General features: G+C 43.5%; 1 protein-coding gene across 1 annotated transcript in view; it reads right to left on the bottom strand.

Annotated features, from left to right (window-relative positions):
* LOC115522808 (collagen alpha-4(VI) chain-like) overlaps positions 1 to 21702 on the bottom strand; it is a 132557-nt gene that overhangs the window by 84059 nt on the left and 26796 nt on the right. The window contains 7 exon segments of the mRNA XM_032594575.1: positions 2151 to 2780; positions 7195 to 7800; positions 8494 to 8614; positions 8617 to 9119; positions 11193 to 11780; positions 15166 to 15254; positions 18304 to 18393. Of these exon segments, the coding sequence (XP_032450466.1) occupies positions 2151 to 2780; positions 7195 to 7800; positions 8494 to 8614; positions 8617 to 9119; positions 11193 to 11780; positions 15166 to 15254; positions 18304 to 18393 (2627 nt within the window).

The raw sequence follows: 21702 nt of genomic DNA, 5'->3' as shown, positions 1-21702 counted from the left end.
CAGCCCTTATACTGTCTATGAATTAGAAGAGAAAAGGAGCTTCTCTCCCTGTCCCCTACAGATTGTAGGGAAGGGTGCACAAGGAAATGAAATTCATATTTAATGATTTTGTTTCTCATTCCCAGAACAGAGAAAGGGAGTAAAGATACAGGCCAAAGCGAAAGATGGGAATTTATTTAGATATTTTAAATCTCTAGACTTCAGCACAAGTAATCAAGAAACTACAAAATTATTTAATGATTATTTTTCAAAAAAGACTCAGTGCTTTTCCCCTGATGATATAATCACAGCCTTGAATTTTTAAGTTAATTATTTACATTTTAAGTAGTCAACTTTTATTATTCTGATCTGAATCTTAGAAATATTAGCATGGGTGGACAAAAATAGACAAATAGACAGACAGACACAAAGATACTTGTAATAACCAGTAAGTGGAACATTAGGGATTTAAAAGTCAGGCAGTTTGTGGGGTGCCTGGATGGCTCAGTCGGTTAAGCATCAGACCCTTGAATTTGGCTCAGGTCATGATCCCAGGGTCATGGGATTGAGCCCTGCGCCGAGTCCCAGGTCAAGCCCCAGGTCGAGTGTGGGGCCTATTTAAGATTTTCTCTCTCTGTCCATCCCCACTTGCTCTCTCACTCTCTAAAAAAAAATATTTAACAAAAAGCTCAGGCAGTTTGACTCCATGGTGCATATACTTAACTGCTATGTTTTCTCGGGTGTGCTTTTCAAACTGCATATGCAGTAGGAGCTCTCCTAACCAACTTCCTCTGAAGCAGCTCACCAGATAATTGACTTTCTCCCTTCCCTCTATAACACATGAGTGATGCCCACACAATACACTGAGTTCCCTCCCCTTAGAAGCCCCCAAGGGCAACATTACACAGTTCTGCTTCACTCAGTGGAAGATGTGAACATTAATAAAGGGAAACCTCTCTAAAATGGACACGGGAAAGTAGAAAGGGGAGCTCTCACACCCTATCACTTGTCCATTACAGACCTCAACAGAAGAATCCTCAGTAGGAAAGAATCAATTACAGCCCCAACAGGAAAAATATGAATAATGCATCTCCTACAAAAAACCAACTACCCCAGCACATCAGCCAATGAGAAACTGCCATCATTTTGAACTCTTGCATTTTTCCAATGGGCTTTTGTTCAGAACAATCCCTCCTGATTTCTTCCTTCTTCTCAATAAAATAACATTCTTCTCCTTTGTTTGTTGGACTCACCCACTGTTACTGTGCCTTGCTGTCCCTCGTTGCAGTTCTCTGCTATTCCCAAATAAACCCATTTTTCCTGGTAAAATAACTGACTCTTTTATTTGTAAGGCCAACAAAGAATAAGCCTACCAAGAACAACGTGAGTTTGTTCTCAGCCTATTTATGGCAGTTTTGTTACTACAAGTACACAACAAATCAAATATTGTGCAGATCAATAGGACAGGAGCGTGAATAAAAGAGGTTTATTACGTCTATGAAAACCAGGTTAACTGCTTAGAAAAGACCCAATGAAAGTAAATTGTTTTAAAGGAAATTGTTGACGTACAAGATAGCACTACAAAAATTGAATTTTTGAGATCGTAAAAATAGGGATTTCTATACTCAGCTGTTTCAAAAGCAACTAAGTTTTCATCCCACTTTAAAGAAACTGAAACTGGAAATTATAGATACCATTGGATGATTGATGAAGAAAATATACAGAACTCCAATCAGCTGGGCTCAGATGCAAAGAAGCCTCGGTCCTCCACAAAAGATTGGCAAATTAACGTTCATTTATATTTTAAAGTTAAAATCTTTCAATTTCAGGAATGTTGGTATCTTTTTAGAAATAATTTTCCACTTCAAGTAGCTTAAGATTTAGTAAATCCATACCTAGATCCCTAAGGCCTCTACTGTAAATATACATAGATCTTCATCAAACTGATAAAAGGGATGAGAGCCAAGAAAGGTAGAGTGAGGCATGTTCACTCTTTATATTCTTTTGGAATCAAAACACAATAAAGACTTTGTAAGTTTTGTGTTCCTGTTTTTTAATAAACTGACCCTGAAATCCTTCCTTGGATGAGGAGTGGAGGATGTGGGTATATGGAACAAACAGAGTAAAGATTAAAAAAAAAAAAAGATCAGATTTTGAGAAGGTCCTCCTACCTTCTTTCAGGGCACGGCCAATCCCAGAAATGGAAACACTGTTGTCCACAATCTCAGGGCAGAGCTGATTCTTAATCTTGCTCCCCACAACAGAGAGTTGCAGAAAGGATTCCAGCGAGATGACATGCTTCCAAGGAGGATATGATGCCATCATCTCCAGGTCCTTTCTGTTTGAGGCAAGCTGGGTGCCCACCACATAGATGGTAACCCCTGCCCTGCGGAGGAGAGAAGCTGGAACAGACACATGGTCTTGGGAGAAGCCTTCTGTGATGACCACAGCCATCTGCTGCACACCCTGCTTCAACCGGCTACCCTTCTCCTCAATGAAAACCTCGTTCCTTAGGAAATCCAAAGCAGCACCAGTTTTGGTCCCCCCACTTCTTCTCCGGTAGGTTAATTTGTCCAAATGCTCCAAGATTTTGGCTTGGTTCTGAAATGCATCCAGGGAAAACTCAAGTCGTGGCTCCTCACTGTAAAATACCAAGCCAATTCTCACAACATCAGGATGAATGCGTAGAGAGCGGACAGTGGTCTTTAAGAAGTTGACAACTTGTTGGAAATTCGACTGCCTGTCCTTGCTGAATTCCTCAATGAGGAAGACTAAATCAGCTGGGACAGCAGTCGGACATACTGTAAACAAAAACAGAACGAAGGGCTTTAGGATGAGAACAGAGTAAAAGATGATACTCATTTTTGCATCATGCTATATTTTTGCCATATTTTAAATTATTTTAATTTTTATTTTTTGAGAGAGAGAGAGACAGAGCACATACGTGTGCAGGTGAGGGAGGGGCAGAGAAAGAGGGAGAGAGAGAATCCCAAGCAGGCCCCATGCTGTCAGTGCAGAGCCCGACATTGGGCTCAATTTTATGAATCCCTAGTGCATGACCTGAGCTGAAATCAAGAGTCCAACACTTAACCAACTGAGTCACCAATTTTTGCTATATTCTTATGTTGTAGTATGCTACATTTTTAAATTCTGTAATAATATATTTAGGATCAAAAATTCTAATAAATATGTTATACTAACATACTAATGAATTTTAGAATTTAGTAGAAGCCTTTATGACCAGTATCTGGCATGACAGTCAAAGAATATCACAGGTTTCATACCTATTGCAAAATTTTTCACTGGAAGGAGTATTCACATTACTTGCAAAATATGTAAATATATGAATATCCACAAGAAAGTGCTTTAAGATTTTTCAATTCATCAAAGTTCATTTAAAGCATCTGAGTCTTGCTTGACTAGTTTTTTTGTTCATTTTTCTAGTTTCAGGAAACACTGGGTCAAATTCTCTATTATAGACCTAAAACCTCCTTGATTTAATAATTTTTCCTCTTGGGGCGCCTGGGTGGCGCAGTTGGTTAAGCGTCCGACTTCAGCCAGGTCACGATCTCGCGGTCCGTGAGTTCGAGCCCCGCGTCGGGCTCTGGGCTGATGGCTCAGAGCCCGGAGCCTGTTTCCGATTCTGTGTCTCCCTCTCTCTCTGCCCCTCCCCCGTTCATGCTCTGTCTCTCTCTGTCCCAAAAATAAATAAAATTTGAAAAAAAAAAAATTTAAAAAAAAAATAATAATTTTTCCTCTTGGTACAGAAGAAAATAAGAAATTGTGACTATTAACTTGTGCCCCTTTCTCTGAAAGATCTCATGTCATTTCAACAGAGACAACATGAAATGTTGCAAGTTCCTATGAAAAATCTTTGTCCAAAACCTGGGCAAACTTTTTCACTTTGCTATAAAAGAGTCTTCTCTTGAATGTTCCTCAAATGGGAGAATGGAGCTGTAACTGCATAAACTCCCTTCCAAGAGGAATGCAGACTCCTCCCATCCAATTTAAGGCAGTTCCTAACAGAAATCCACTGTGTCCACACACCAAAAAGGTCCAGATCTGCTTTGACATGTGAAGACAGAAGCCTGCCTAGCACAGAGCAAAGCCACACATGCAGAAGGCTGAAGCCAGGCTATAGACAGCTGGGCACTGTGACACAAAGTTTAGAGAAGCCAAAGAGTAACCTTGTGACTTACCTGTGGCCTCGTGATGTCCTGTAATTTCCCCCTTTTTATAAGGAACCAAAAATTTTGCCAAGCCTAAAACACTTTCTTTAGAAACTCCAGGCACCTTTGACTTCTCCTTTCCTTCACCTGCTAGTACAAAGTTATACCTGCTAGTATTATAGTTGACCCTTGATCAACATGGGTTTGACCTGTGCTGGTCCTCTTACACACGTGGGTTTTGTTTTTAAGAGTTGACCCCAGGGGCACCTGGGTGGCGCAGTCGGTTAAGCGTCCGACATCAGCCAGGTCACGATCTCGCAGTCCGTGAGTTCGAGCCCCGCGTCAGACTCTGGGCTGATGGCTCGGAGCCTGGAGCCTGTTTCCGATTCTGTGTCTCCCTCTCTCTCTGCCCCTCCCCCGTTCATGCTCTGTCTCTCTCTGTCCCCAAAATAAATAAACGTTGAAAAAAAATTAAAAAAAAAAAAAGAGTTGACCCCAAAAGATGCAGGTCACCCAAATCTCCACAGACACAACCAAAGGCGCCCGCTGCCCACTGAGCACCAGGGAGGCCTGCCGAGGCTGTCAGCAGCCCCCTGGGGCCCCAGAACTGGGCAGGGCCACAGGTTGCCCTGCATGTCCATGAGATGGTCAGGTAAAGTGCCAGGGCTGGGGCAGGAGGCTGGGCTGAAGCAAAGGAAAACACCCAGATGGCAGGGATGGCACCGTGTGGGGACCCCTGAGCCCCTGGTGTACCCGCACCCTTCCCCTCCGTTCTCTGCTCACCGAGCTCCCAGGCAGACCTCTTTCCATGTGATGGCCTTGCCCCTGCATCTTGCAGAGGCCAGTGCACTCATGTGTGGCCACAGCTACCCATGGCCACAGGCTGGCGCTACACCTCCAGGCAGATGGGGCAGATGTACTGAACCTCAAGGCTATATGTATGCCACCACCCATGGGCCCACCTGGCAGCTGCCCTTACCAACCCGCAATCACCAGGCTGTGCCACACCTACCCTGTGCAGCCCCTGGCCCAGCCTGCCTGTGTGCAGATTTTTTTTTCAGTACTGTAAATGTACTTTCTCATCCTTATAATTTTCTTAATAACATTTTCTTTTCTCTAGCTTACTTTATTGTAAGAATACAATATATGATACATGTAACACACAAAAATGTGTTAATCCACTGTTTAGGCTATCCATAAGGTTTCTGTCAACGGAAGGCTATAAATAGTTAAGTTTTGGGGGCATCAAAATTTATATGGAGATTTTCAAATATGGGGGCTGGGGTAAGTGCCCCTAACCCCTGAGTTGTTCGAGCGTCAACTGTATTCTCCTTTCAAGTTGTTCTCATTATCAGAGGCACCATAGGGCTAGACCCAGCCATCCTATGTGGCTAGGGGACAGCTCAGCCTTAAAGTCCTTCTGAGTTTGAGGTGTCCTGTGGAATGCAGCCTGGCCCCTGAAGACTTCTTTAAAGACCACTTTGGTCATGTCATTTTTCCTGCTTAAAAGCCTACAGTTACTTACCAGTACCATTGGGACCCTTGGGGTCCATCCTACCTCATCCAATCTTATCTCTCACTACTTCTAAACCCTCCCCCTTCCTCCCATTTGTTCCATTTTTCCACTCTCTTCCCCATTTATCCAGCTCATTCACATTTCCACACCCCTACTCTTCCCCTTACCAAGAGTAGCCTCCTCCCTTCTCCCCATATATTAAAATCACACTTATTATTGAGGAACCAACACAATTCCTCTCAGGTCAGATTCTCCATTATATCCTCCTTTCTACTTCTACTTAGTGTAGTGTCTGGAAGGTGCTTCTTAGTTCTTTATTACCTCTACTTAGATTTTCCTCATGTTATCTCACATGTGTTTGTCTCTTCCGCCTATAAAATTCCAAGGACCCTCAAGCTCTACGTGTTGAGAGGTCTGGGCAGAGCTATGATAGTTCAGAGAAAAAAGGGATTTATCACATCTGTTGTGAGGATCAACTGGAAGCTCCACCAAGAAAATAACGTAGCTACTGAAGGATAAAGTTTTGCCTGTGGGCCTTCTAGGCTGCTAGTACAGTGTATTCAAGGGCAGAGACAGTGGTGGGAAAGTATGATAAGTATACAGTAAAGGCTGAGTAGTTCAGCTTGGCTAGTGATTAGAATGTATAAAAGGACTTAACAGGAGCTAAGTCTCCATGGTTCTCATCCCCAGGGGACATTTTGAAATATACGGTGGTGTTTCGAATTGTCATAAGATCTGGGGATGCTACTGGCAGGAACCAGGAATGTTAGGCCTCTCACAATGCACAGTACAATCCTACACTATGAATTGTCCCACTCAGAATGTCAATAGCACCTCCCTTGAACATCTTGAACACCAATTTAAGGACAGACTTTGTTTAATCTCTGGGGATAAGCCTGAATGCTCCTTTCTCCTGAAAAAGGCATAGGGTAACTTGAATTATTGTGCAGAAATATTCACTGCCTACACCTCACTTCCATGGGAGGAATATACTTCCTTACTCCATTGATGATGACATAACTACATGACTTGCTTTGGCCAATGGGATATCAGCAGATGATGATTCAGAGGTCTTAAAAGTGCTTATTTAGTTGAGTTTTCTCTCTTGTACCTGTGTAATTACCACGGGAAGAATATGCCCAGACTAGCCTAATAATCCCAGGAGGAAGATGAGAGCTATGGCGCGAAGCCAAATGTAGATCAACCAACCCTCAGACAAATCTCAAATCCGTGAATAAGCCCAGGCAAGATCAGCAAAGCCATTCAGTTGAGCCCAACAAAGATTAGATGATCCCCAGCAGATCTGAGAAAATAAATGATTCTTTTTTCTGGATGGCTTCTTAAGTGGCGTCATTGTGACCACAGTTAACGAATATAAGGTGTGTGCCTGAGGGAACCCCATTCCTCCTCCCCTTCCGCATTCACTGATGTTGAATCCCAGTACTGAATCCAGAATGCCCCCTTCTCTGTTCTTTCTCCAGAGTATCTGAGACCTCTTGGTGGCTCACACACATAGGGACCAAACCTTACCTACTACAGCCTCCTTCTCGGACTCAATTCCAAACTCAGTCTTCCCAGTCCCTTGGATCACCACACTCACATCCTGCATAATCTGTCTGACTCCATCTTGTCCTTGCATCTCAAATACAAGGGGTGGGGTTGCCATCCCCTCCAGTTCTCTCTGGACAAAGTCCTGTACACCCACAGACATGATTTTCACGCCTTTCTCCCTCAAAGTCTGTGCAGCCTCCCAGACCTCATCTTCAGATTTGCCTGAGGTCATAACCACTGCATATTGGGGAACACCCTGGAGAAACCGGCTTCCTGATGCCTCCTGGAAGAAGGTCCGATGAAGGTATCGCAGAGCTTTGCCTGTCCTCCTGGAGCCACCCCGGAGCAAAAAGTGTCCGTGGATGTGCGCAATCATCTGATCCTGGGTCTGATAGGTATTGAGCAAAAATTCAGTGTGACCTTGACCGCCATACTGAGCCAGTCCAATCTGGTACTTGTCCCTGCCAACATCCAGCAGGCCAACCACTCTGGACATGAAATTCCGCATCCACTGGAAACTCGCCTGTGATGTGCTCTGTGAGGTGTCGGCAAGAAAGACCACATCTGCATAAGCCTCGGTGAATTCTGGAATTAAAGAGAGAAGAAGGAAAGAAAAGACACAGAGGAGAAAGTAAATCAAATCAAGATCGCATGAAAATTGGATACAAGGACGTGGGGAACATAAGAGGGAGAGGTCCGCTCTTTTTGTAACACGGTACGTATGGTACTCCCACCTCCTCCATGTGAGACTATCACAAGGCTCTCTCCCTCTCACACTCCGCTTCCTTTGCTGTCTGCTTTCTTAGATGAAAGTACCTCTTACCTGTTCTTCCACCAATGAAAGAGGCAAGGGAAATGGACACATACAGAGCAGTTATTTTGTGCTAGCAATTTTTATACGTTGCCTGATTTAATCCTCATCAACCATCCTAGTAGGCAAGTGTCATCTTCACTGTATAGAGGAGAACACTAAAGTGAAGAAGTGAAACCTGCACGTTGACACTCACATAACTAGAAAGTGGCAAAGGCAGGATCAAAAACACGGGTCTTCTAGACTTCCTCTGAACAACATGGCAGGATGTCCTTTTCTAGCTGTGAGAACGGCATTCATCCTTCAACCCTCAGCTCCAATGTTCCTTCACCCGGGAAGTCCTCCCAGGTTCCACAGTGATGGCAGCCGACTCCTTCTCCTGCCCTCTCACTACACTCTGTGTGTCCTGAATCATACTGTAATTACGTGTCTTGGTCGGAATATTGGATTTTGACATAGCTGCTTACCTTTTACCTTACCCTCCACTGCCAAGCACAGAGTCTGAAGAATGCCTCCTGAGAAATCCTGCAGGGTGTTGAAGTTTTCAGTGTCGAAGAGAAACTTCTCAAATGGCTCACTGGCTATTTTTTTTGCAGTTCCTGAACATCCTGCACATTGACCCCTACCACATACACAAGAACTCCTTATTCTTTTAACTTGTCGTCTGCCTCCTGGATTTCATCATTTGACTCCCCATCTGTCACCGGGATAACTATCTGAGGAACCCTGTCCTTGGCCCGGCTGCCAGCTGCCTCAGTGAAGTAGTCTATCCTGATAAACTCCAGGGCACTGCCTGTGTTTGCTCCTGTACGGTAGGGAAGATTCTGGATCTGTTCCAGGACCACACTCTTCAGAGGGTACTGGTTCAGCCGAAAGGCTGGGTAGATGTTGTCATTATACTAAGCAAGTCCCACTCGGACCTGATCACTGCTGATGCCAAGCCCCAAGACAACAAAGTGAAGGAAGTTCTTCACTTTCTGGAAGTTCTGGGGTCCAAGGCTGGCTGAGCTGTCTACTAGGAAGACAATGTCTGCCAGGACTGCCTCTCTGCAAGCCGCGAGAAAGAGGACAAAAGGCATGGGGGTCTGCGGGGCTTCACTCAAAATGCTCAGAACCAATGGAGCTGAACGGTGTACAGAAAGGAGAGCAGTACCAGCCAGACTACACTCCATGACCCTCAGCCACCCTAAATGGCAATGCTCAGAGGACTGACAACATTCCCTGAGTTTTTCCTTCCTTCGACTCCATCATCTTCTGAGGCTTCTGTCCTGTTCTATTGATACCTCCAGTCTTAGAATCCATTTGGACAATCCCTTGAACCTCATTAAGAAGAACAACCCTTTTACAAACATAGCAGCGTGCTGAGAAAGCAGTTTTCCTCTTCCCAATGGCATTAAACTTCATCTCTACAAGTGTGCTGCTAGCAACAGGTCAGAAAGCTGGAAAATACCCATGTATTCCATGATACATCTCATTATAGCTCCATCACTTAGGAGCCCTGTGCCCTATTTATCACTCACCTTTTTGAGACTCAATTTTCTTCCCTGCAGCACTGAAATCTTTATACCAGCCCTCACATTTTCACAGAGTTGTTTTGAGGATAAAATCAGATAATCCACTGTAGTACAATCATTAGTGCTCTGCCCAGGTCCTTTCGAATTCCTTTTTCTCATTTCTGGACACTGCTTTTTGGAGGACTTCTCTTCAGCTACTGGGGCTGCCTTGCCTACAGTATAGGAAAGCCTAGCTGAAGCATAATTTTTGTTCCTGAGTTCTCCTGTAGGATCAAACCAAAACTACCCTCTGTGGAACTTTTACCTGAAGTCACATCCTTCCTTTCTTTCCTCTGCCTCTCCATCCTGCACCCCCCACATCCTTACCAATAAATTGTGGGAGCTCTTCCACAATAAATAATGTATAGCCAAATCCTTGCCTCAGGCTCTGCTTCTGGGGAACACAATCTCTGACCCTTGTTCTATTGGGATGGATCTGCTCTAACAAACCTGAGATCAGATCCTAGCTCTGCCATCCAGTTATGTTACCTTTGGTCTCAGTTGCCGTGCATGAAAAATGCAACTAACAATACCAATTGCCTTACACATCTATATAAGAGTAAATACTATTTGCCCTACATAGCATACACTCCCTTATGTGTCTAACAAAGAATTGCCTTATGTATCTACCTATCTGTCAGGTGAGCAATGTAAATAAGTTTGGCAAACTATATAGTACCCAAGCAGGATCAAATGGGTGAAAAATTTTAGCACTTCTTCTCATCTACCTATCTTATCTAGAAATCCCAAAATAATGAATAAGGAATGAAGGCTCTATCCTCTTATGGATTTTGATGAAAACCACTAACAAGTTTCTCTTCCTCTGCTCAAAGGTCTCTGTTTTCTGATAGAATTAAGTAATTAATTTGTAGAGGATTTCTGCAAGTTTATGCCCATCACCACCAACGGAAGTACAAAGCTAATGATAGTTACGTCATCACAAGTAATGAGCACAATGCTTATCACTACGATGCTTATCACTTCTGAAGGACTGAGCACTGTGAGAAGCACTCGACTTGCACAATTTTACTTAATGCTTGCAACAACTCTCTGAGGCAGGTCCTACCATCCTGGGAAGAAAATTTAGATTCCCAGAGATAAAGTAGCTTGTTCAAACGGACACAGTTAAAAAGCGGAGAACTGGAATTTGAACCCAGACCTTAGTTCTCCCTAAATTCATTCTCATAACCATTACACTACACCAACACGCTGGCAGTAAATTAAATAAGCTTCCTGGGGGATCTGCTGCCCCTCTCTCCTCCTCTGCCCTGCCCCCCATCCAGACAACATGGATAAGTTAATCTAGGCATAATAATATAATTCTGGGCACAAACATTCTTCCTTCAGAAATGGACTTACGCTACATCTGTATATAGAACCAGCATCAGGCCCACAGGATTTATTTAAAAAGTTGCTAAGTCTCTGGTCAATGATTGGAGAGGAGCATAGAGCACAGATAGCTTAGTGAGACTGTAATGCTAAAATTCAACATGCACACATATGGGAAATAAGAAGGATGGCGGGAGAGATGAGTAAGAGATAAAGGTTTGAGCTCGGTGACTTCTAGATCAGAAATAAGAAGGGGAAATCCTCTGTACCTGGCAAGACGTAGCCGGCAGGTTGAGCTGCCTTTGCCAAAGTGTCACAGAGCCGTTGCCGCAGCTTCTGAGCATGACTGCTCAGATCAGAGAAGTTAGGGACAAAGGAGGCAAACTTCTCCACCGGACTGCTCGCAATCTCCCTGAGCTCCGCCAAGACTGCATCTTTGACACCGACGGTATAAAGCAGGACGCCTGCCTTCTTCAGTGCCTCCGCAGCTTCCGGCACGTGGTCCTCAGATGGGCTGCTGCTGATCACCACGGCCACCTGAGGCACACCCTGGCTGGCCCGACTCCCTGCTGTTTCCTGGAAGTGGTGATCTAGGAGGAACTGCAGGGCCAGGCCCATCTTGCGGCCCCCAGACTTAAATTGAAACCTTTGAATGTGTTTCAGCACGTCGCTTTTGCGGTTGTAGGTGGAAAGGAGGAATCCAGAACGAGGTACGTCGCCGTACTGAGCCAGGCCCACGCGGATGGTCTCTCTGCTGACATTGAAGCCATTCACCATGATGTACAAGAAGTTCCGCACGTCACGGGCATGTTGGGGGTTGATGATGGTGTCCACCAGGAACACGACATCTCCCAGAGAGGCCTCCCTGCAGACTGGGGAAGAGAGTCAATTCAAGATAAAGCATCACAAAATTGCCAGCTCCTGGCTGTGAATATCTCTCTCCCCATTCATTGCCTTTACACCCCGGAGATCTGCCTGCACAGCTCTTTGACGATAGCTAATATGCACGGCTTAGGCACACCACCATCTTCCCTTGCTGCCTCATGGCTACCCTCGTTCACCTGCCAGCCTCTGTTCCGTTTTAACAGACTCCTGACCCCTTCAGTGAGATCTCTGACCATGGCCCTCCACCCATCCCTTAAACTTAATAAAAGAAACCACCTTTCTACCAGCAGAGGATGCTGTTGGTGCCTCACCTAGATCTCTGCTGGTGGGCACACCTATGCCCAGCTGCTTCAAGCACTACAGTTAACTGTTCCCCTCTGAGACTTTGTCTAGAGACCAGACCCTGGCTGAAAGGAGCAGCCACATCTGAAGACACCTGGAAAGTTACACTGCCCGAGTGGCCAATGTTCCATCACATGGGGATACAAACACCTGGCCGCCTTCCTTTAACTGAAATAATTCATGGTGCTATTTATGCTCTAGCATCTTCCATGGCTCAGGCCAAGGTTGCATTTTACCTGAGACTACATCCTTGCTCGGCTTATTCACCTCCAGCCTATCTCACTTCTCTCTTTCCCTTATAGGTTTCTCCCTCAAAATAACACATTCACCAAATCCCTGTCCCAGGCTCTGCTTCTAGAGACCCGAACTAAGATCAGCTTTCCAGCTTTGACCTCTGGCACTCCCTACCTACCACCATCCCCTTTTAGTTTGACTCATGGCATCACCATAAGTGTGGCTCTCATTTGTCCTTTGGCTCCCTGAATTCAAGTCTGCACTGTACAACTACTTTTCCCAAACCCAATTGTAACCCTGGGAACCATGATCCCAGTGGTGGTCAGACAAGTGGTGATCCAGCTGGGCCCACCCTGGTCTCCAGTATGGAAGGGATCAGACACCAGGTGGCTGCAGGACTTGAGCAAAAAGCTAATCTTTCTGCTTCTCAGATTTCGTCTTCTCTACAATAAGGGTTTGACCAGATGACCTGGTTTCTTCCATCTCAAACATTACATTTCTGTGACAAGAAGTAAGTACACAGATTAAACACAGTGCTTGTGTGGACCAAAAAAAAAAAGGAAGAGGTGATTATGATCTACTCATCAGTGACCAAATGACTTCTCCCCCATACCTCGCAATGTGATTATCTGTGATGATGGTAGGAGAACACATGAATTAATGATGAGAGAGAAGAGAAACAAAAGCAGAAACCACCTCAAGATGGTGTTAGTTTCAAGTGGCTGAAAAAGGGGGATGATGATCCCACACTGGTTAAACACATCTTATGTTTGGTTTTGTGCCAGGAAGAGGGTTTAAATACTGCCTTGGGCTGACCCTGCACTCTCTAGTTTGATCTCTCTGCCTTCTCCTTGTCTCTCTGCCTTATCGCTTTGTTCTCCATGGTCCAGGCTCCTTAGCCTAAGTTCTCAACCTGCCATGTTCCCACTTGCTATTGCCTCCAACATACGATTCCATTGAGTTTCTCTCCATTGAGTTTCATTTCTTTTCCTTTCCCTCCCCCCCCCCCCCCGATAAATTCTCATAGAATCATGTTCTTTTATCTTGGTTTGTAATGCAACATTCATTAAAGTATTTATTCAATTAATGCCAATCTCCCCAATTAGACTGTGGGCTTCATGAAAACACATACCATAACTTTTCTTTGTCCATCACTCGTGTCTAGCCTAGAGTAATCACCCCAAAAATATTTAAGGAAATAAATACTTAGGAAGAGAAAAGGAGAGAGGGAGGGAGAAAAGGAGAAGGCGTCACTTACAAGAATGGAAATATTGAACATTAATGAAATCAAATAAGGGAATCAGAAAATTTTAGAGTTACAAATAATCTTATGAGATTATGCAATGAAATACTGTAGCCACCAGGTACATGTGGCTGTTGAACACTTGGAATGTAGCTAGTACAAATGAGAAACTAGATTTAAAATTTTCTTGAATTTTAACCTATTTTAATTTAAATAGTCATATGTGGCTAGTGGCCACTGTATTGAAAAATGCGAGTAGAGAATAATGAGTCCAATTCATCCATCTCACAGATACGGAAAATGAGACCGAGAAAGGCAAAGTAACCCATGTAATCAGTTCAAACGGTCAATATTAGAAACCAGGTCTCCTGACATCCAGTCCATACTCTGGACTGCCATAAAGATTAAGCGAAAAGCCCATATTATAGAAAGGCAAAGACCCTGTAAGAGTTTAAGCAGGGAAGAGCTCATGAAGGTTGGTGTACCCTAGGGACACTAAATCCATTTGTCACTTCTAGATTCCAGAGTCCCACCTCTCAAGAGTTTGCCTAATCTTGGTCGTAAAGCCAAGTGGAGTCATGATTTCCGAAAAGGCAGATAATAAATGAGCTTATGGCCTTTTGAGCTTTATTTCCCCTTAACCCTCCAGAACGCACTCCTGTTGAGAGGAGAGTATTCAGTGAGTGCCCCAGGAAGGGCCAACTGGTTTGTCCCCCCTTAACATTTCTTTCAGAGGAGATCAAACACAGACCGTGAAAGTATTTCCCTGATCATTCCAATCAGGAGAAACCTCACAGTTGTAGAATATTTCTTTTCAGACAAATTAAGTATTGGTTCCATCATGTGCACCTTGAGAGATATATTACATTTTCGTACATTGTTGCTTTTCTTAGCCCCTCCACAAGTCCTTTGTCATTTTAGAAGGTGTTTGAAACATGAAAAGACTGTCACAGCTTCTGTCCACAAGAGAGAGGATTCAGAGCTGGAGGGAAAATTTAGAGAGCTTCATGTATTTTTCCTAACAAATAACAGTCTGTGTAATTATATATAAATATTTAAGCTTCAAGATTGTCTCAGTGGGGCTTTAGGCTACTTAACCAGTCTTCTCTTCATGAGACTTTCATCGTGAAAAGTCACAACAATCTGTTAAAATAACTGCAAAAAAAATTGCAAAGCTGTCGCTGGTGTTCAGTGAAGCTATCCATCTTGTAACAACAATTACCCCTCAGAACAACTCTGCCCAAAGAGAGAAAGCAAAATGCAGAGTCAAGAGAATAGGCTTATATTTACAAAAGCATTTGACAGCCTGGTAATACATTCAGAATTAGAACATTTTTTCACATCTATTTTTTTTTTTGCCGTTTGAAGTTAAGCTTTGAAAACATCAAGTGCCCACTGTTCACTAAAAGCTTCTAGGTTCTAAGCTCTACTGAAAAGAAGCATTTCCCTTTTGTTAATTATGAAGCTTCTGTAATATTTTCTTTTAGGATTATCACTACCGCTAGGTTCCCAGCAAGGTCATCGTTTTTGGCTTAGGGAATCCAATGCATTACCCATTCTCTGTGATTTGACGAAGCCAAAACTAGCTGCAAGAAAGATGAACTCCCAAAACATCTTCCGAATCTCCATTCTAGGTATATACCTGGGGGGAAAAAAAAACTTCGTAATTAAAATTATGTCTTCATACATTTAAAATGAGTATACCATACCATATGTTAGTTATATCTCAAAAAGTTGATTTATAAATAGTGTGTGTGTATACATACAAACATACATGTATATATATATATATATATATATATATATATATATATATATATATGTCTCCATGTCTTTCCACAGACCAACAGAAACTTGATAAAAATAAAGGGATTTTTGCTACAGTGTTTCATTGTACAAAGAAGATGGCCTTGCTGACCCAACTCAGGAAGAATTTTGTAAACACCCAAAGCCTATACCTCAGACTTTACTGTTTCAAGTTGTCCAGATGCGGCTATAAAAGGATAAAATATATAGGGCATGGGTTGGACTTCCATTTCACACACTGAATTCATTCGGTGGAACGTAAACATTTCTGGATGATTTTGCTTGTATTTTTATACAAGCACTGGGTGACCTTATAAACATTCGTGGCATGCAGCAATATTCAAATATCAGAGGAGCACATCTGCCTGATGAATTCAGGCTAGCCCGAAAATGTTTTCTATGTTGCCAGAAGGAGGAGAGCGTCAGTGTCCTCCCTTCAACTTGGACTCATTTCCAAAGGCCTCCATGAAAATGATCAAGTCCCCAATTCCATTCTATTTTTTGACTCAAAGCAAGGCCATGTGTTTAAAATTAAGAAAATCATGGCATTCACATTGAAGGAGATTTCAGCTGGAACAAGGAATACCCCGCCTTTGTCTTCTTAGCCAGCTCTCCTCAGCATCCTCAAAGGTTAAAAGTAAGGATTCTTGAAGATAAACTGAGTTGGAATCCCAGACCCGCTACTTAAGTTAATCTTGGGCAAGTTGCTTCACTGCCTGGCCCCTCTACCTCAGAGCCTTGAAATCAGGAGTAAGTGAGCTCATTGCTGCAAAATGCTTCACCTATACCTGGCACAGAGAAATCACTCTTTCAGTGCTTGTTAAGTGAAAAATAAGTCTCCTTGGATGCCCACAATGTGAAAGTGACAAAGTATGGCCCCCAACTTGAGACTCAGAATCCATAGAAGCAGAGGAACACTAACACTCTGTAGTGTGCGTTCGTAAGGAAGTTATTTTGTTTTGTACGTTTTCATTTATATTTTTTATTTAACTTATTTAATTTTCACTCTCAATCACTGCCTTGTAAGTCACTATGCTAATATCTCTATGTTCCTCACCTCAAACCTGGGAAAGGCCCTGCTTATCTTGTTCAAGGAAATGGAGACACTAGGCCCCACAAAGGTTAAGTTGCATATTCCAGCCCCCTGGCCATGGACTGTCAGGTTCTATACCAGGTAACCCGACCCTGGGTGCAGTGCATGGCAGGAACTCAAACCCTTCAATGAAAATCGCTAAGCCCAGACTGTCACTCAACAACCGCCCCCCCCCCCCCGCCTCCGCCCAGAGCCCAACTGATATAAGATGAAGAGCGATTTGCCATGGGGTAAAAAATGTGAGCTCAAGCCCTAAGTGTTAGCATCCACCAATTTGTCTTCAAAGACAACGGTTTTATGTACAAAACACTGTATTAGATGCTCCAGATAATGGAATTACAAACCTGCTTTCACGTTTAGAGAACTGAACAATTTGGGGAGAGAAATGTTACACACCGGAAACACGAAGAAATTTAGGAAAGTTTAAACGCGTACTTTAGGGGCGCCTGGGTGGCGCAGTCGGTTGAGCGTCCGACTTCAGCCAGGTCACGATCTCGCGGTCCGTGGGTTCGAGCCCCGCGTCGGGCTCTGGGCTGATGGCTCAGAGCCTGGAGCCTGTTTCCGATTCTGTGTCTCCCTCTCTCTCTGCCCCTCCCCCGTTCATGCTCTGTCTCTCTCTGTCCCAAAGTTGAAAAAAAAAATTAAAAATAAATAAATAAATAAACGCGTACTTTAAATATATCAAAGAGTTTCAGATAGAATCTCATTGGGCATACATCACTTTGCAGTCTTGGGCCCTTTAAGTGGGACAGTGTGTAAAAATTATATCATGATGCCCAGAAATCCCAGCTACCCAGCAACTGAGGTCCTCTTTCCAGAAAGTGGAAGTGGAGCCATTCTGCTTCCCATAGGACCTATTTCTACTATTCATGCTTAATTTACTCCTTAGAAAGGATTCAAGGATGTGAGACAAACACATCTATTTTATTATCTTATGCTCACAGAAAACACCGGGAGAAGCCTTGAACTCAAAAGAAGCTGGAAACCTTGATTCTCCTGTCAGCTTGACCATTGCCTTTGTGGACTTGAGCTATCCACTTCACCTTTGAAGGTTTATGTGCCGACTCTCAAGGGCTTGGTGCTGATTTGGAACACCTACTACATTTCCCATGATATTACAAACACTCCCCAGGGTATTGGTCCGGTAATTTTCCAATAGGCACAAGTGATATAATTGGACTTCCCTGTTCCTCAGTTTCAACATCAACCTCCCACTAATGCCTCCTCAAGGAGACTAAGTAATTTGAGGGAAGGCACTTTCAGACTGTAAATATCCTCTTCCCCAACAAACGTTCATCTCACGGCAAACAAATGAATGCATGATCATAAAGAATAGACTCTTCTGATGGATTAAGGACAGTGTAAGAGTAAAGAGCTTCAGAGTCTGAAAGTGCCAGGAAGAATGATCCAAAATAAATCGGATGCGTGGGAGAGAAGTTAAGATGGCCGAGGAGACAGGAGGCCCTAGGCTTGCCTCATCCCTCCAACACAGCTAGGTAAATATCGAATCATTTTGAAACCCAAGAAATCCATCCAAGGACTGAGAGAGCAAAAATGTACAACTAGAGGTGAAAAAACTGCCACCTCACAGAAGGTAGGGGCTGCAGAGAGTTGATTTGGGGGAGAGAAGAGCTGTGGGTGCTGTGATGGGGAAGGAGCCCTAATTGGGCAGAGAGTGCGAGAGTGAGAGAGAAAGGAGAGAGGTAGAAAGAGTGAAAGCATGTGCAGGGAATTGCACAAGAAAAATCCTTCCCCAGAACCATGGACTTGGAAAGGGAGAGGGGCTGAATACCGCCAAGTTCTTCGAAAGAGCAAAGCACAGAGTTTGAAGTTTTGGAGGTCTGTGCCGTTGCCCGGGTCACACGTGGTGGGCTTAGCAGTGCTGCAGGGGGGAAAGAGGGCAGACACCCAGGAGCAGGCAGTGTGTTCTGAGGAGAGCCCGGGTCACACAGAGAGGAACAAGTCCCCTGCTTGGGTACATTTTGGAGAGGCGGCATAGCCCCTATGGGGGGCAAAAGACTCCGTGGGCACCAATGAGCTGCCCCATTCGCTGGAATAGGAAGAGAGTCACTGGCTGAGGGCAGTGAGCCATGGTGCCAGCTTTCTGCTGCACTTTATCATAAACTCTGAAGTTCACGCAACTGAATTCTGGGGAAAGCCAGCACCCACCACAGCGCAGCGAGACCCTCCCCCAGAGGATCAGCATGGGTCAGCACTGCGCAGATGGCTAAAATGTGGAGTTCTGAAACCCAGCCACGTGCCTGAGATAAAACACAGCAGTGCTGTGCCACCTGGCAGTGGGCAGCTCAGATGCAGGCAGAGTAAAGGTGGGGATCTGGCAGAAGCCAGGGACACAAGAGAGGTGATTGCTTGCTCTTCTTGTGAGGTCTTCCAGAAGAGTGACAGGTGTGAGATCCCCACTCCGGGGACAAGAGAGTGGGGCCATGCCTTTCACCAGTCAGCACTAACCAACTTCAGTGGGTAAAACAGCGCCACCGAGTGGAGGCTGGAGCCACATACACAAGTCTCCTACCATTTCCCCTCTGCGCCCTGCAGGTGCCTCACCTCTAGGGCAAGTCTACCTGAGAATCAGCAAAGCAGGCCCCACCCCCAGAAGACTAGCACAAACCCCTCACATGCACCAAGTCTACTGATCATAGGGTACTATAAAGCTTCAGCTCTAGGGAAATATTGTTATTTTTTTCCTTACAAAAAGAAAAGGCAATTTATTTTATATGGAACATACCTCAACATCATAAGGCAATATATGAAAGACCCACAGCTAATATCATTCTCAATGGGGAAAAAACTGAGAGCCTTTCTCCTACAGGCAGGAACAAAACAGGGATGGCCACTCTCACCGTTGCTATTTAACATAGTACTGGAAGTCATAGCCTCAGCAATCAGACAACAACAACAACAACAAAAAATAAAAGGCATCCAAATCAGCAAGGAAGAAGTCAAACTTTCACTATTTGCAGATGACATGATACTCCATATAGAAAACCTGAAAGACTCCAGCAAAAAATTGCTAGAATTAATACATGAATTCAGCAAAGTTGCAGGATATAAAATCAATGTACAAAAATCAGTTGCATCTCTATACACCGATAATGAAGCAACAGAAAAAAAAATCAAGGGTTCAATCCCATTTACAACTGTACCAAAAACAGTAAGATACCTAGCAATAAACCTAACCAAAGAGGTAAGTAATCTGTACTCTGAAAACTATAGAACACTTATGAAAGAAACTGAAGAGGACACAAAGAAATGGAAAAACATTCTATGTTCATGGATTGAAAGAACATTGTTAAAATGTCTATACTACCCAAAGCAATCTCCACATTTAACGCAATCCCTATCAAAACACCACCATTTTTCACAGAGCTAGAACAAACAACCCTAACATTTGTATGGAACCTCAAAGACCCTAAATAGCCAAAGCAATCCTGACAAAGAAAAGCAGAGCTGGAGTCATCATGATTCTGGACTTCACGCTATATTACAAAATTGTAGTCATCAAGACAGTATGATACTGGCACAAAAACAGACACAGAGATCAAGGGAACAAAATAGAAAATCCAGAAATGCCCCCATACTATATGGTCAACTAATCTCAACAAAGTAGGAAAGAACATCCAATCAAAACACAGGCAGCCTATTCAACAACTAGTATTGGGAAAACTGGACAGCAACATGTTAGAATGAAACTGGACCACTTTCTTACACCATACACAAAAATAAATTCAAAATGGATAAAAGACTTAAATGTGAGACAGGAAATCATCAAAATCCTAGAGGAGAATGCAGGCCACAACCTCTTTGACCTTGACCAGAGCAACTTCTTACTAGACACATCACCGGAGGCACGGAAAACAAAAGCAAAAATAAACTATTGGGACTTAAAGATAAATAGCTTCTGCACAGTGAAGGAAACAATCAGCAAATCTAAAAGGGAGTCTATGGAATGGGAGAAGATATTTGCAAATGACATATATGATGAAGTGTTAGTATCCAAAATCTATAAAGAACTTATCAAACTCAACACACAAAAAACAAATAATCAGTGAAGAAATGTACAGATGGCATACATAGAAACTTTTCCAAAGAAGACATCCAGATGGCTAATAGACACATGAACATCTCAACATCACTCACCATCAGGGAAATACAAATCAAAACCACAATGAGATACCTTCTCACACCTGTCCGGTTGGCTAAAATTAACAACACAAGAAACCACAGGTGTTGGTGAGGATGTGGAGAAAGGGGAAGCCTCTACCACTGTTGTGGGAATGCAAACTGGTGCAGCCACTCTAGAGAATAGTATGGAGGTTCCTCAAAAAGTTAAATTTAGAACTACCCTGTGATCCAGCAATTGCACTACTAGGTATTTACCCAAAGGATACAAACATACAGATTCGAAGTGGTAGAGATACCCCGCTGTTTATAGAGGCATTCTCAACAATAGCCAAACTATGGAAAGAGCCCAAATATCCATCAACTGATGAATGGAAAAAGATGAGGTGTGTGTGTGTGTGTGTGTGTGTGTGTGTGTGCACGCACACACACACACACACTCCATTTCACAATGGAATATTACTCAGCCATCAAAAAGAATGAAGTCTTGGGGCATCTGGGCAGTTCAGTCAGTTAAGTACTGGACTCTTGATCTCAGCTCAGGTCACGATCTCACAATTAATGAGATGGAGCCCCACATTGGGTCTGTGCTGACAGCATGGAGCCTGCTTGGGATTCTCTCTCCCCCTCTCTGTGCCCCTTACCCACTCATGCTCTCTCTTTCTTTGTCTCTCCAAAATAAATAAACATTAAAAAATTAAGAAAAAAAAGAATGAAATCTTGCCATTTGCAATGACATGGATGGAGCTAAAGTGTATTATGCTAAGGAAAGTTAATCGGTCAGAGAAAGACAAGTACCCCATGATTTCACCCATTTGTAAAATTTAAGAAACAAAACAGATGAACATAGGGGAAGGTGGAAAAGAGAGAGAGGGAAACAAACCATAAAAGACTGTTAATAGAAAAAAATTGAAGGTTGATGAAGGGAGGTGGGTAGGGGATGGACTAAATGAGTAATGGGTATTAAGGAGGGACTTGTGTTTAATAGGGGGTGTTATATGTAAGTGATGAATCACTAGATTCTACACTTGAAAACAATATTACACTGTAT

The sequence above is a fragment of the Lynx canadensis genome, chromosome C2 (assembly GCF_007474595.2).
Source record: "Lynx canadensis isolate LIC74 chromosome C2, mLynCan4.pri.v2, whole genome shotgun sequence".
Lineage (NCBI taxonomy): Eukaryota > Metazoa > Chordata > Mammalia > Carnivora > Felidae > Lynx > Lynx canadensis.
The sequence above is the reverse complement of the archived record's forward strand: the minus strand, read 5'-3'. Positions and strand labels throughout refer to the sequence as shown.